At 40.3% G+C, this 13,627-nt stretch overlaps 1 protein-coding gene across 5 annotated transcripts; it reads left to right on the top strand.

Annotated features, from left to right (window-relative positions):
- The first annotated feature begins 2,082 nt into the window (after positions 1–2,082).
- LOC108999071 (universal stress protein PHOS32-like) lies at positions 2,083–13,410 on the top strand. Of its 5 annotated transcripts, none has more exons than XR_001997425.2 (3): positions 2,084–2,810; positions 12,636–12,757; positions 12,853–13,410. XR_001997425.2 is itself a non-coding variant. In XM_018975873.2 (2 exons), exons 1-2 carry the CDS (start codon positions 2,150–2,152, stop codon positions 12,864–12,866), a joined length of 675 nt encoding a protein of 224 aa, XP_018831418.2. In that variant the 5' UTR covers positions 2,083–2,149; the 3' UTR covers positions 12,867–13,404. The 5 variants fall into 5 exon arrangements, 2 of the variants coding, with proteins under 2 accessions (XP_018831418.2, XP_018831417.2); XR_001997427.2 differs by having other exon boundaries at positions 12,636–12,728; positions 12,853–13,404; XR_001997426.2 differs by having other exon boundaries at positions 12,636–12,753; positions 12,853–13,404.
- The last annotated feature ends 217 nt before the right edge of the window (positions 13,411–13,627 follow it).

The raw sequence follows: 13,627 nt of genomic DNA, 5'->3' as shown, positions 1-13,627 counted from the left end.
CTCAAGTACACACTCATAATACTTCCAATGCCCTCTGGATTGTTCTAGAAAAAATTTTGACATCACATTCCCGTGCTCATATTGTCCACACCCATTTACAACTTGCCACAACCAAGAAAAGTTTTCCCGACCTTCTCGCTACTGTTGGACAACCTCTTCAAAAGCATGAGGCTATCTCATATCTTCTTGCAGGTCTTAGTCCTGATTACGATCCTTTTGTCACATTTGTTACAACTGGACTTGATCTACTGTCCTTATATGAGATTTATCCCCTTTGAATTAACAAAGTAGCTGACAATCCGATCGACAAGCAAAAGACCTCCCAATGATTCCACCAAAGTAAGATTGATTGAAAAACTTATTTCATGGAAAGTTCTTGTAGTGATCATCTTCTGAAACTGGTGCAGAAGGTTGATGATTTTTGTGGGAAAAGGACTATGAAAATCCCACACTGCAATCGAACCGTTGGCTACAAGTGCAGAAAGCTGATTCTCGTAGCATATGATATCACATTAACCTTCGCCACCAAGGTAGGTCCAAGTGTTGTCTTGAGTGTGCAGAATGCAAGCCATGATTGGATTAATCCATAGATTACCACTACCCTGCAAGACTGGTTCACGAACAACATGACAGCCTTGACGATGGAAACCTTCTATAATAGTTCAACAAAGTAAGTTTCACCAACGCTGGGTTTCACCAACACTGGGTTTCAGTGCAGGAGGAAACGCCATAAGGGATTAATAAACAAACGCGGGTTTCCTCTTTGATCCAAAACCACCATCCAAGCGTGAAAAGAGCCCACACACCAAGCCTCAAAAAGCCCGTTGAACACGTTCTTGATCTTGTAAGTCTTACTCTCTATGAGGTTGAAGAAGCAGAAAGTATTAGTATTATATTGTCTTCATGATCACTGGGAAGCATGAGCCATGGAGTTTGAGATAGTGCGGTGCATGACAAGGAATACACAATTTGGGAAGCACGAGCCATGGGATTTGGAGACCAAAGGTTTTGCTTCTGCTATGCAGAGACAGGAGTCTTGATAAAAAGAAAACATACACGGTGAAGGAAGAATAAGGAGAATTTATATGGCGAGTGAAGGGAGAACAAATCCTATGCAAATTAGGAATTAGGGGAATAAAAAAAAAATCGGGAAACCGGACCGTACCGGTTTCTGACCCACACCGGTCCGGTCCGAAACTGGTTTTCGTAATGGCAAAACTGGCCAGAACTGGTCTGTTTCAGGTTCTAGCTTTTTAGGCCCGGACCAGACCAGTTCTATATAATATATATTTTAAATTATTTTTTAATATTATATATAATAATTTTTATATATAATATACATAATAAGATAAATTAATTTAAAAATAAACTAAAATTATAAAACTTTAAACTGAAATTGATAAATCACATCAATTGAAAAAAAAATCCTAAATATTAAAAGAGTTTAATTTATATACCAAAACTGTAAATAAGATCACTAAAATATTATTTAACAAAAAAGAAAGAAATCACTCAAATATTATTACCAAATTTTTATAGCCTAATAAATTCTCAATATATTCTTTTTTATAAGTACATAATACATTAGTAAATTAGTAATACTAATATACATTATTATATAATGTATATTAATTATAATTTACATTTTATGCCTAATACTATTAGACTATTAGTTGATTGTTTAAAGAGAAGGTTTCCTTATTAAAAACATGTCAAGAGGTGTTAGGGCAGTTATTTTTTTTATTAATAGCAATAGATTTTGGAATAAAACAGATTATTATTTTTTTATTAATTTACATTTTATTAAAATCGAAAAAGGGAATCGAACCAGATTGGAACTGGTAAAATTGGATGTACCGATTTTTGAAAATAATCGGTATATAATCGATCTTAAATTTTATTCAAAATCGGACTAAAACGGACCGATTACACCTCTATTAGCAATACAAAGCTTAATTGGAAACTTTTTCCGATTTCTTTTATCAGAACAAAAGTCCATACATATTATATTCATGGGCTCATTTGGGCCTGCTGAAGCCCAACTGATTTCGCGCGCTCAACTTCCAAAGAGAGGGAGTTTCGTCGACTCTACCGCAACCGCCAGGTAACCCCAACTCCCAAACTCTAAAACCCAACAAGGCCAAATTCTATGACTTCTCCCAATCACCCAGCGGATACAGCCACCGCCATTACGGTGCAACCGTCATCGCCGAGATTCCTGATCAGCGGATCCTCCAACCCCGGTGACCAACGTAAGATCGGGATAGCCGTCGATCTTAGCGACGAAAGCGCCTTTGCCGTCAAATGGGCCGTCCATAACTATCTGCGTCCCGGTGACTCCGTCATCCTCCTCCACGTCCGACCCACCGGTGTCCTCTATGGCGCCGACTGGGGTGCCATCGACCTCTCCCGCCACGACGAGCTTTCCCAGCAGAAGCTCGAGCACGACTTCGACGCCTTCACCGTCACCAAGGCCAACGACCTCGCCCAGCCCTTCGTCCACGCCCAAATCCCCTTCAAGATTCACATCGTCAAGGACCACGACATGAAGGAGCGCCTCTGTCTCGAGGTCGAGCGCCTCGGCCTCAGCACCGTCATCATGGGTAGTCAAGGTTTCGGCGCCTCACGCCGCGCCACCAAGGGCAGGCTCGGTAGTGTCAGCGATTATTGCGTGCACCACTGCGTCTGTCCCGTCGTCGTTGTCCGGTTCCCGGACGAGAAGGATGGGGCCGAGACAAATCACGGTCTAGTAGCAAAGGCTTGTGTGGACGATGAGCTGGAGTACCATAATGCATTGGATAAGCAAACTGGTAATCTTGTTTATTTCCTTAGTTAAACATAAATTTTTTTAAAGGATTGAACCCTTTTTTTATAGTCATTTAAAAAAGAAAATGAGATTGTTTTTTTTTTAAATAAAAAACCAATTCTGGAGGTTTACTCTCTTATTATTCATTGCTATATTTGCGTATGATTCTTTATTTTTTTTTTAAGTAGTTGCATATGATTCTCTATGATGTAATTTGGAGATAACATGTAGATCCTGCTCGTGGAAGAAACTAATTAGTTTGCTCTATGTTTTTTATCATATACATTTGATAGAAGACTGTGCCTTGGGTGCTGTTATCCTGATGCCAAAGTATTTTATTTGTTATCCTTCGTAATTGCAAAGAACAAATAAAGGAGCTTTTCTGACTAGTAGTTTTAGCATGCATTCTTTTGGTTTTAGATCTAATTTCACACTGAACTTCAAACCCTAAGGGTTGGCTCAAGTAGTAAAGGCCTTGGTGTAACACCTCAATGAAAGGTCCAAACCACATGGTCTATATTCCAAAAGGACTAGTCAATGATATAATTGGAGTCCCATTGAAACCTTATAAAGAGCCATAACTTCTCTTTCCTAAACAATGTGAGATCTCATACACTACTTATCTTTATCCTTATCATATGGGGTATCACATTCTCCCTCCCTTAAATTCCCGACATCCTTTGGGTCAGTCCATTGTAGGTAGCTTGGCTCAAGTCTCACATTTTTAGTTGGGATAGGCTCTATAATATCATTTTTAATGTCCCAATGGAAGACCCAAACTACATGACCTATACTATAAAAAGATTAGTCAATGATACGATTGAAGCCCTATTGGAACCTTATAAAGAGTAAGAACTTCTCATTCCCAAGCAATATAGGATCTCATACCCCACCTGCCCTATCCTTATCATATGGGGTATCACACTTGGACTTAGGGGTATACTTCCCCTAGGTCTAAGGTTCAAATCCCTTTGGGTGCAAACAATCTCTAGAGGTCATCGGACTGGGAGATTCTCTTCTTGAATTACCCGATGTGCACTTGCGGAAAACTCTTTACCAAGAGCCTCTGCACCCTTGGGATTAGTCGGGACACTGTTTCAGACACCAGGTACCAATAAAAAAAATTCACACTGAACTTCAGCTTGTTTCAATGTTGTTAAAACATGGTGCAATTGCAATTGGTGTTTATTTCTGACATGGTTTATTGATCTTGTTTCCCCCTAAGCATTGAATGTTTTTTTTTTTTTTGTTATGGCACCAGAAACCCTAAGCGCCAATAGCAATTTGAACTCCAAGAATTCAGTTTGAATTTTAGCAGAAAACAATTGTTGTATTGTCCTTTGTATAACTTACATGTTTTGGGTAATAGGTGTTTGTGATTTATTTAATTAAAATATCCTTTATCAAAAATATTCTTTTTTTTTTCCTATAAAAAAAAATTCTTTATCTAGCAAGAAAAAAAAATTAAAACGTCCTTTTGTCTCAACAATTACTCATAACATTTTTTCTTTCTTTTTTTTTTTATATGATGGAGAACCACCCCATGGCAGAGCCCTTAGGACTCACCCATGAGACCTAATCAATTACATGTAACTGTGCCCAATTAATACTTTCCACTTCATAGCTTCTTTTTCTTTGAACTTTATAGTAAATCTTTAATTTTTTAAAGTGTTGCGTTACTTATCAGAAAAAAATTTAAATGTCTCCTTGTCAAAGTTCTAAATAGATTCTTGTTGCAATCACTTTTGCTGAAGTGTATCTCTTCTGGAGGTGAAACATCGTGGAGTCCATTAAATTGATGACCTGGTTACATCTTGCTCTTTTTGGTGTGACTTAATTGTTTCATTGAAATTTTTTGTGTACTCTGCTATATATATATATATATATTTAGCTTTTGTTTTCGGTGCTGAGTGGCATAATAATATAGATGGAGGATTAGTTTTTTCTCTCCCCTTTTTCCTTGTTCAAATAACATTTTTTTAATGGGTCAAATCTTTAAAGTGATTTTATCCTCACAGTTCAATGCCATATTCAAATTGTCTTAGAATTTTTCCTTCCCAAGATCTCCAATCACCTTTTCAAGTTTGGCAGTCACACAACTTTTCCTCAACCTTTCCTCATCCGAAAGAATCCTAATCTCCTCCCTACCCTCCAAGCCCTGCAACACCTCAAGGAGAGGCTTCTTCTAACAATCAACATTCTCAAAGATTTTTACATTCCACTTCTTCAGGTTATCCTTCAAAACTTTGAACTTACGTGTCAAAATAAAACTTGGGGAGCCGGAAATTTGATAAGATGAACACCACTGTCTCACCATGTCTACAAATCTATCAGCTTTTTTCCTCATATTTTCAAGCTCGAAATATTTGTGACCCTCATGGATTCTCTCACAATCCATCAAAGTGTGAAAGTGATCCGAACATACCCTCAGTAATCTCTTTTGACACAAATCAGGAAAATGAGCCTCCCAGGAAAGTGAGACATCACAATGCCCTCTATTTCACATCGAGTTCAGTTACTCTCTGTTTCAGGGTAGAACTGTTTTACAGTGTTGTGCTGTTTTGTCTGAACTACTATATTTTAACAGCATGGTATATGGATTATTGTGTTACTGAATGGGTTTTTGTGCTTATAAAAGGTCATAGTGGTAAGAACATAGGCCATTCTCCCTTTCTTCTCTTCTTTTGTCCAATTTCTCTTGAAACATAACTCTAACTTGAAGGTTTCAAATACGACTGCCATTTCTGTGCTTATGGGTTCTAATCCAATCTTGATTTTTAATACAATCACCATCTAACTTTCATATTTCTAGGCTAAGCCAATTCATCTTCTGAAGCTTTTAATTACCATTCTTCGGGCGGTACTTGAGTTCACCTATCTACTCTTTAGGAATGAATTCACTTTTTCCTCTCGTCGACTCCAAAGAGTGATGCACATGCACTAGCGCACGCACGCGCACACACAGAGATCAATAAAGCCCCTCTTTTGGGTAACATTTCAAATGCTTTAGTTGATATCCCTTTGATTGGATCATGTTGGTTGCATGGCCTGTACTAGCTTACCTTGGCATTAATGTAAATGGAAGATTCCTCTTTGTTGTTGAGATCTTGTATGTAAGCAATTGTCTATAAATATCATTCCTTAACTTATTACCCATTGTCACTTCCTTGGTGTGGGGTGGGAGTGTGAGGGGCATAAAAGTTCCCATTCTAATGTTATTATGCATGTGCCTAAAAGTTGACGGAACCAATTACATAGAAAGGGGAGTCTCTCTTAAATAGAAGAAAACAAAAGGGAAGAGAGAGAAACAAGAAAGAAAATGATGTAAGTCGAAGTCCTAAAGTGAAATACATCTGCAAGCCACTGATCTCGCACTCAATTTACCTTACCCCATTTCGCTTTCACATACTTCCTGTGTATTTAGGCTATGCCTATTTACTTGTTTCAATAAGAGTTTTTCTTACTTATAAAAAAACATTACCTTATTACATAAAAACAAGATGGAAGGTGTTGTAATAGATTAATATCCACAATTTGTGTCCCAAAAATATGAATAAAAAAAGCAATTCATATACAAAATCATGGAAGAACGCATATTCTTTTTTGTTGTAAAACCTGAAGATTCAGAGCGCAAAAGAAGAGATTACTGAGGTGGAGGAGTCATAAATGTAGGATGTTGTATAGTTTGCACCATATGAGGTTGCTGTTTGTCTGGTAAGAACCTCAGAAAGAGATTTATCTCAGGATAGATTGTTGGCAGTGCTGTTGGTGTTCCTGTTCATTCATAGCAATGCAGGATTGACTAGCTGTCATGAGGATGGATAGATGATATGGCTCATTTATGTATTTTATAAGTTAAAGTTGGATGGAGTTGGTTTTGGTTAAGATGTGTCTTCTTTAATTTTCTTGCTCGTGTGTAGGAAAGTCTCTCTCCTCTCTTTTTTCTCTCTGTACGCTTTGGACTTTTTCTTGTTGTCAATGGTGGTTGTGGGTTGTTGACGGGGGGTTATCTGTTATCAAAGTATGGCTATGAGCTCTATTAGTTGTTTATCTATAGAGTCAAAGGTTTTCGGGGTGAGAAGAGTTGGGGGTAGGGTGTGCATTACAGAGAAAGGATGGAAAGTTGTGAGCTATATATGGTTGGGTTTAGAGACTATCAGTTGGGTGGCTAACTCATTGGAGGCTTGTTTGAAGTCTGAGAACAAAGTTTACTACTCAGCTCGACGGGAAGGCGACAGAGGCATCACTGCCCAGCGATGCTCAAACTTTCGTGGTTCATATATGGCTTTGGCTATGTATGGCGGGGGAGGGCGCCGGAGTTACATACTCATACCTGAAGACAAGGCTGAAATGGGGTGGAGGAAGATGGTGGCGATGCTGAAGGACATGGGCAGAGTAGGTGTTTAGGGGGAGAAACCCATCGCAAGCGATGGTGGTAACTTTGCCGTTGAGGTCATACAAGGAGGCTCTAGAGGTGCCTCGAGCCGCGCAGCACACGGTGATGGTAGACTTGCAAAAGGGATCACCTCCCTTTTCGGTAGCTGCTCAGAGTGGAGGAGGTGATGGCAGAGGGATGGTTGGGCTGGAAGAAGAAAATTTTTTGATGGAGTTACGTGAAGTGCAGTTCTCGTTAGGGGAGCTAACTAATAGAGTTGGGGAGCTAATACGGTGCGTTAAGGGTTATGTGATGGAGGGTGTGGGCTCGGGTTGCCATTTGGGCTTAGGGGACGCAAATGGTGGGCTTAATGAGAAGAGCCAAGCTTTTGGGAAGGGCCATGCTTATGCTACTGGGATCTAGCCCAAAACGAGAGCACGACAGGGAGGCCCTCTTTGGAGGAAGAAACTGCAGGCCGATGGTGGCCCGTTGACGAGTGGGCTTGAGCCACCGATGCCGAAGAAGCCTTAGTTGACCCTGCTGAAGGTCGCAGAGACTCCGATGGATGTCTCGTCGCCGACGGAAACAACACCAAAGCATGGAGGAGGGATTTACGAAGTTTTTATTGCTCACGATGGCCCGATTGTTGCACAGACTATCATGACGAAGGGGATCGGCGCACAGACAACTATGCCGATGTCAGTGGAGCCGTCGGTGAGCAACGGTAAGGGTGTGAGTACCACCTTAGAGGAAGGGGATGTTTCGGGACAAATAGGCGAGACTGCTCTGGTCATTGTTGGCGAGTCTTTGCCTGCGAACCAGACACAGATAGTCCTGATTGATGATGAGGAAGCTATGGGTGGGTCAAATTAGGTGTTTTTGGAGTTGGGAGTGGAAGAAGTGGTTTCTGTCTTAGCGGGAGCGGATTCTGTCGTTGGAAAGGAGACGGGCACCAATCAGTTGAGTCTATATGTGGATTCTGTGGGCAGTGAAGAGGAGGAGATGGGTAGCCCGTCACCCTTACAGATGCTCCCACCTCATATTGCACCTCGAGCATCAGATTAGGTATTAAAAAAAGTAGAGGAGCTTCATGGTTGGGTGGGGATTTCCTGCGAAGGGTATGAAGGCCAATTCATGGCTCTCCTAGTAGCCATGGAAGTTGGTCGCTCCACGATAATGAAGTCAGCCGCTAAAAAGGAGAGAGTTGAAACGATTGCAATGCTCCATTAACTATGATAATAAGGAGGGAATTTCGGAGAGAGAGAACAAAAGGGAGGGACGTCTCTCTTGTTAATGAAGCCTAAAATACTGTCTTAGAATGTGAGAGGGATCAATGACGTGAATAAACGACTACTTATTAGATCCCTTCTCCGAAGCTGGAAAGTAGACATTGTTTGCCTACAAGAAACTAAACTGGCAGTTATTTCTCTTCATATCATTAGGAGTTTGTGGGACGGTTTACAAGTGGGATGGCATTATTTACCGTTCAATGGAGCATCCGGGGGCATACTAGTTATGTGGGATAAAAGAGTGGTGGAAAATATGGAAGATTTCATGGGGGATTATGTGGTGGCATGCTCATTTAAGAACGTCATGGATGGCTATCAGTGGGCTTTTGCAGGCGTCTATGGGCCTAATCTTGACCAGTCTTGAAGGCTACTATGGGATGAGTTGGCTGGTATTAACAATATATGGGACTTACCTTGGTGTATTCAAGGTGATTTTAACGTCACCTGTTTCCCGAGCGAGAGATCAGGTGGCTCGGGTTTCAACTCACCCATGGTAGATTTTTCTAACTTCATTTCCGAATAGAATTTACAGGATATTCCTCTTGCAGGTGGTTCCTTCACTTGGTCTAGCAACCGAGATCTTCCATCTTGGTCGAGGGTAGATGGATTTTTAATCCCTCAAGAATGGGAGGCACACTATCCGGATCTCATTCAAAAGAGACTACCCAGGTTGTGTTCAAATCACTTCCCCATTCTTTTGAATGGTAGGGCATTAGAAAAGGCCCAAGGTATTTCAAATTTGAGAACATGCAGTTGAAGTCAGAGGGTTTTCTGGACAGAATAAGACAATGGTGGTCTTCTTACCATTTTCATGGTAATGCTAGCTATAAGATGGCTTGCAAATTAAAGTCTTTGAAAAGGACTTGAAGGAGTGGAATATACAAGAGTTTGGTAATGTGGAAAGTCAGAAATCTGTTCTAATGGAGAGGCTTAAGGATTTGGAGTGTGTGGAAGAGGAGAGGGTTTTTACTGAAACTGAGCGGGCCCGCAAATCCCAAGTGATTGCGGACATTGAACGGTTGTCTCTTTTGGAAGAAATATCGTGGCGTCAGAAATCATGAGCTTTATGGTTGAAGGAAGGGGATAGATGCACCAAGTTTTTTCACCAAGTGTTCAACTCACATAGGCGGAACAACGCTATAGATACTCTGTTGATAGATGGGGTGGTCTCATCCAACCATACCAAGATCTCAGACCACATTGTCAATTACTATGATAAGTTGTTTTTCGGAACAATTTGAGTGGAGGCCGAGACTTGACGGGTTGGTGTTTGATGTTCTTGACCCGCAGGTTGCGGAACGACTCGAAAGGCCGTTTGATGAGGTAGAGGTCAGGTCGGTGATCAAGGGTATGGTGGGTGATAAAGCCCTAGGTCCCGATGGCTGCTTTTTTTCAGACATATTGGGATGTGCTTAAAGATGATATCATGGAGGTTTTTCATGAATTTCATGGAAGCGGGCGGTTTGAGAAAAGCCTTAATGCTACTTTCTTAGCACTCATTCCTAAAAAACCCGGTGCAGTAGAAGTGAAAGATTTTCGTCCCATTAGTTTGGTGGGTGGGCTATACAAAATTTTATCCAAAGTATTGGCGAACAGATTGAGTAAGGTGATGGAAGGTTTGATTTCGAAGCCTCAAAATGCATTTGTTCAAGGTAGGCAAATCCTTGACTCGGTACTTATAGTCAACGAATGTCTGGAGAGTCGTATTAAATCGGGAGAGCTGGGACTCCTTTGTAAGTTAGACATGGAGAAAGCTTATGATCACGTCAATTAGAGTTTCTTAATTTATATGCTGGAGAGATGCGGCTTTGGCTCTAAATGGTGTTCCTGGATCCTTCATTGTATTTCTACGGCCTGTTTCTCTATATTGGTGAATGGTACATCCAAAGGTTTTTTCAAGAGCTCCTAAGGTTTGCGACAAGGAGATCTTCTTTCTCCTCTTCTCTTTGTTTTTGTGATGTAAGCTTTCAGCTAGATGAGTTCAGGGGCGGTAGAGGGAGGGTTCATATCAGGATTCTCAGTGGGAGAGGCAAGATCAGGTTCACTTAACATTACTAACCTATTGTTTGCTGACGATACTATAATCTTTTGTGAGGCCAGATATGAGCAAATCCGAGCTTTGAGAGCTCTTTTATTATGCTTTGAAGCTATGTCAGGCTTGAAGGTGAATTTGGCTAAATCAGAGGTAGTGCCAGTAGGACATGTACCCAATGTGGAGAGTCTGGCACCCATCTTGGAGGGTAAGATAACTCAGTTGCCCATGAAATATCTTGGCCTTCCGCTAGGTGTGGCGTTCAAATCGAAATCTATTTGGGATGATGTAATAGAAAAAATGGAGAGGAAACTAGCTGGTTGGAAGAGGATGTACTTATCCAAAGGGGGTCGGGTGACTCTCATAAAAAGTACTTTGTCTAACTTACCAACTTTTTTCCTCATTATTTCCGGTCCCTGTTGAGGTGGCTCATCGCATAGAGAAAATTCAACGTGATTTCCTTTGGGGAGGGATCAAGGATGAGTTTAAATTTCACTTGGTGAAATGGGCCACAATTTGTTCCCCCATCAAAGAAGGAGGCTTGGGTATACGGAATTTGAGATCTTTCAATCAAGCCTTGCTTGGCAAATGGTCATGGAGATATCACCAAGAACGGGTGGCCTTGTGGCGAACCATCGTTGCTTTGAAGCACGGGGAATCATGGGGAGGGTGGTGTTCTAATGCGGTGAGTGGACCTCATGGAGTTGGGCTTTGGAAACATATTAGAAGAGGGTGGGACACCTATACAACACATACTTGCTTCAAAGTTGGCAACGGAGTTAAGGTAAAGTTTTGGCATGACTTATGGTATGTGATCGGGCACTCAAGGATGTTTATCCACAAGTTTATAGCTTAGCAAGAAGGAAAGAAGCTTCTATCGCATATTTGATTATCTATTCCAATGGCTCTTCCCAATGGAACCTCACTTTCCATAGAGATGCACAAGATTGGGAGATGGATGACCTTTCGGCCTTTTTTGACTTTGTGTACTCTACTCAGGTGTCGGGGGAAGGTGAAGACAAGATATATTAGCGTCCATCTAAGAAGGGAGTGTTCACGGCCCGCTCTTTCTATCATTCCTTAAACTTGCACAACTCAGTCTCGTTCCCATGGAAGAGCATTTGGAAGACAAAGGCACCTCTAAAGGCAGCTTTTTTTGTATGGACAGCCTCTTTGGGAAAGATTCTTACTATAGATAACCTAAGGAAACGTGGCATTATCGCTATAAATTGGTGTTATATGTGTAGGAAGAGCGGTGAGTCCGTTGACAATCTATTACTACATTGTGAGGTTACCATGACCTTATGGACAGATGTCTTAGCATGGGTGGGGTTAGCGTGGGTGATGCCGGAAAGGGTATGTGAATTTTTAGCCTCTCGGAGAGGTATTAGGGGCAACTCTCAAATTGCATCCATATGGAAGATGCTACCTATTTGTCTATGGTGGTGCATTTGGAGGGAGCAGAACGCTAGATGCTTTGAAGATCAAGAGAGATCAATGGAAGAGCTTAGAATTTTGTTTTTCAATATTTTACTCTATTGGTCGATTTGTAATTGATTTTCATAGCAGGTCTTTTCATGATTTCCTTGCATCTCTAAGCTAGACATTGTGAACGTGCTCATGTATATGCTCCGTATACTTGGACACTCTCTGTCTCTCTTTTGATCAATAAAAATTTGTTTACCGGTCAAAAAAGTTGGATGGAGTTCTTTAGGAGTTCTAAGGTTGTATTTTTAGTTAGCCAGTGGGGAGGACTTCCACTATATGCACAGTTACACCATCTGGATGAAAGTTAATATGTTCTTGCTCTCTGTGATAAAATGGCTGTTTAATGTGGGAGGCTTTCATTTCGTAGTCCTTAATCATCTGATCACCTTGCTACCGGCGACCTAAGAATTTTGCAGTATGCTTGTCATAGTTCATTTTGTGATAAAAATATTATTACTTTATACGTTTTAAACGATAATTAACTGTTGTTCAATTTTATATATTTTGTTAGTTATATTCTTTGATATTTTTAATCTTTTTTCTTTCAACACCCTTTTAATCTTTTCTGCAATCAAAATCCCAACTCCACCACTGGTTGGTTTATATGTGATTGTTGATGTTGAGACTCACTTTCATGACTTGTAGATGTGGACAAAGCCTCGTGAATAGATATGGTGGGGATGCTAATGTGTTCCTCGGAAGATGTTTGACTGTTGAAACTTGAAATACTCTTGCTTGGTGTGTAGTCTTGTCTTGTGAAAAAGTTGGTACTGGTCTCTGCTTTTACACCTTTATCACTGACTTTTAATATCTATGAAGTTTGGAATAAAGCGTGACGAACGACTTTCTCTTTTGCTTTTAGGTCTTCCAGAATGATAGGCTGCACTCTATTCTTGTTATATAGAATTTTCCTTTTGGAGCCCTTTTGCTGGTTACCTCATGCTTTCAGTTTTACAACATCGAGAAGAAAATATAATTTTGATATGGTTGTACTTGTCGCTGCTCCTTTTTGAACAAATAGCAAGATGTGGAGACAAACTTCCTTATGGTGGTAATATTTGATGCAATTTCATGGGAAAAGAAAGAGGTTTTCATAAACTGTTACAAATACTCCAAGCAGTTCAAACATTTAGGACATGTTTTGTTCACGGAATGACAATTCCTAGGAATGGAATAGCCATTCTTATTCCTTAGTTTGGTTGTAACATTAGAATAGAGCATAGAATATATGTTATTACTTTGTTTGGTATACAATTTGGTGGAGAATGGAATCATATTGTAACCAAGTTTTGTACTTATAAAAATACCCTTGAGGGAAAAGATCAGGAATATGCCTACAGTGGCAATGATAAATGTCACATAAATTTGGCTTATTCCATTTAAGGTAAATATGAAAAGTTAAATGTTGTAGAGACTTGTATTTTCAATTTTGCAAAGACTTTTTTTACATGTAACTTAGATTTTACGATAGAAAAAAGAGCCAGTATGTGGTGGTTAATTTCTAGAGCTCTTTCCTTTGTCTTGTACATCTGGTGCATTACGATGGATGGGGGTGTCGATCTCAAGAAGTCCTAAGATCAAGGATCACAGAGTTCATTACTATGATAAACTATATTTGGAACAATTCTCTCGAAGAA

The sequence above is a fragment of the Juglans regia genome, chromosome 3 (assembly GCF_001411555.2).
Source record: "Juglans regia cultivar Chandler chromosome 3, Walnut 2.0, whole genome shotgun sequence".
NCBI lineage: Eukaryota > Viridiplantae > Streptophyta > Magnoliopsida > Fagales > Juglandaceae > Juglans > Juglans regia.
The sequence above is the reverse complement of the archived record's forward strand: the minus strand, read 5'-3'. Positions and strand labels throughout refer to the sequence as shown.

Bases quoted from the DNA above. Each gene is read 5' to 3' on its own strand.
- LOC108999071 (XM_018975872.2), top strand. From the start codon at position 2,150: ATGACTTCTCCCAATCACCCAGCGGATACAGCCACCGCCATTACGGTG. The intron at 2,811-12,635 runs GTAATCTTGTTT...CATGACTTGTAG, and splicing joins TGCATTGGATAAGCAAACTG to ATGTGGACAAAGCCTCGTGA.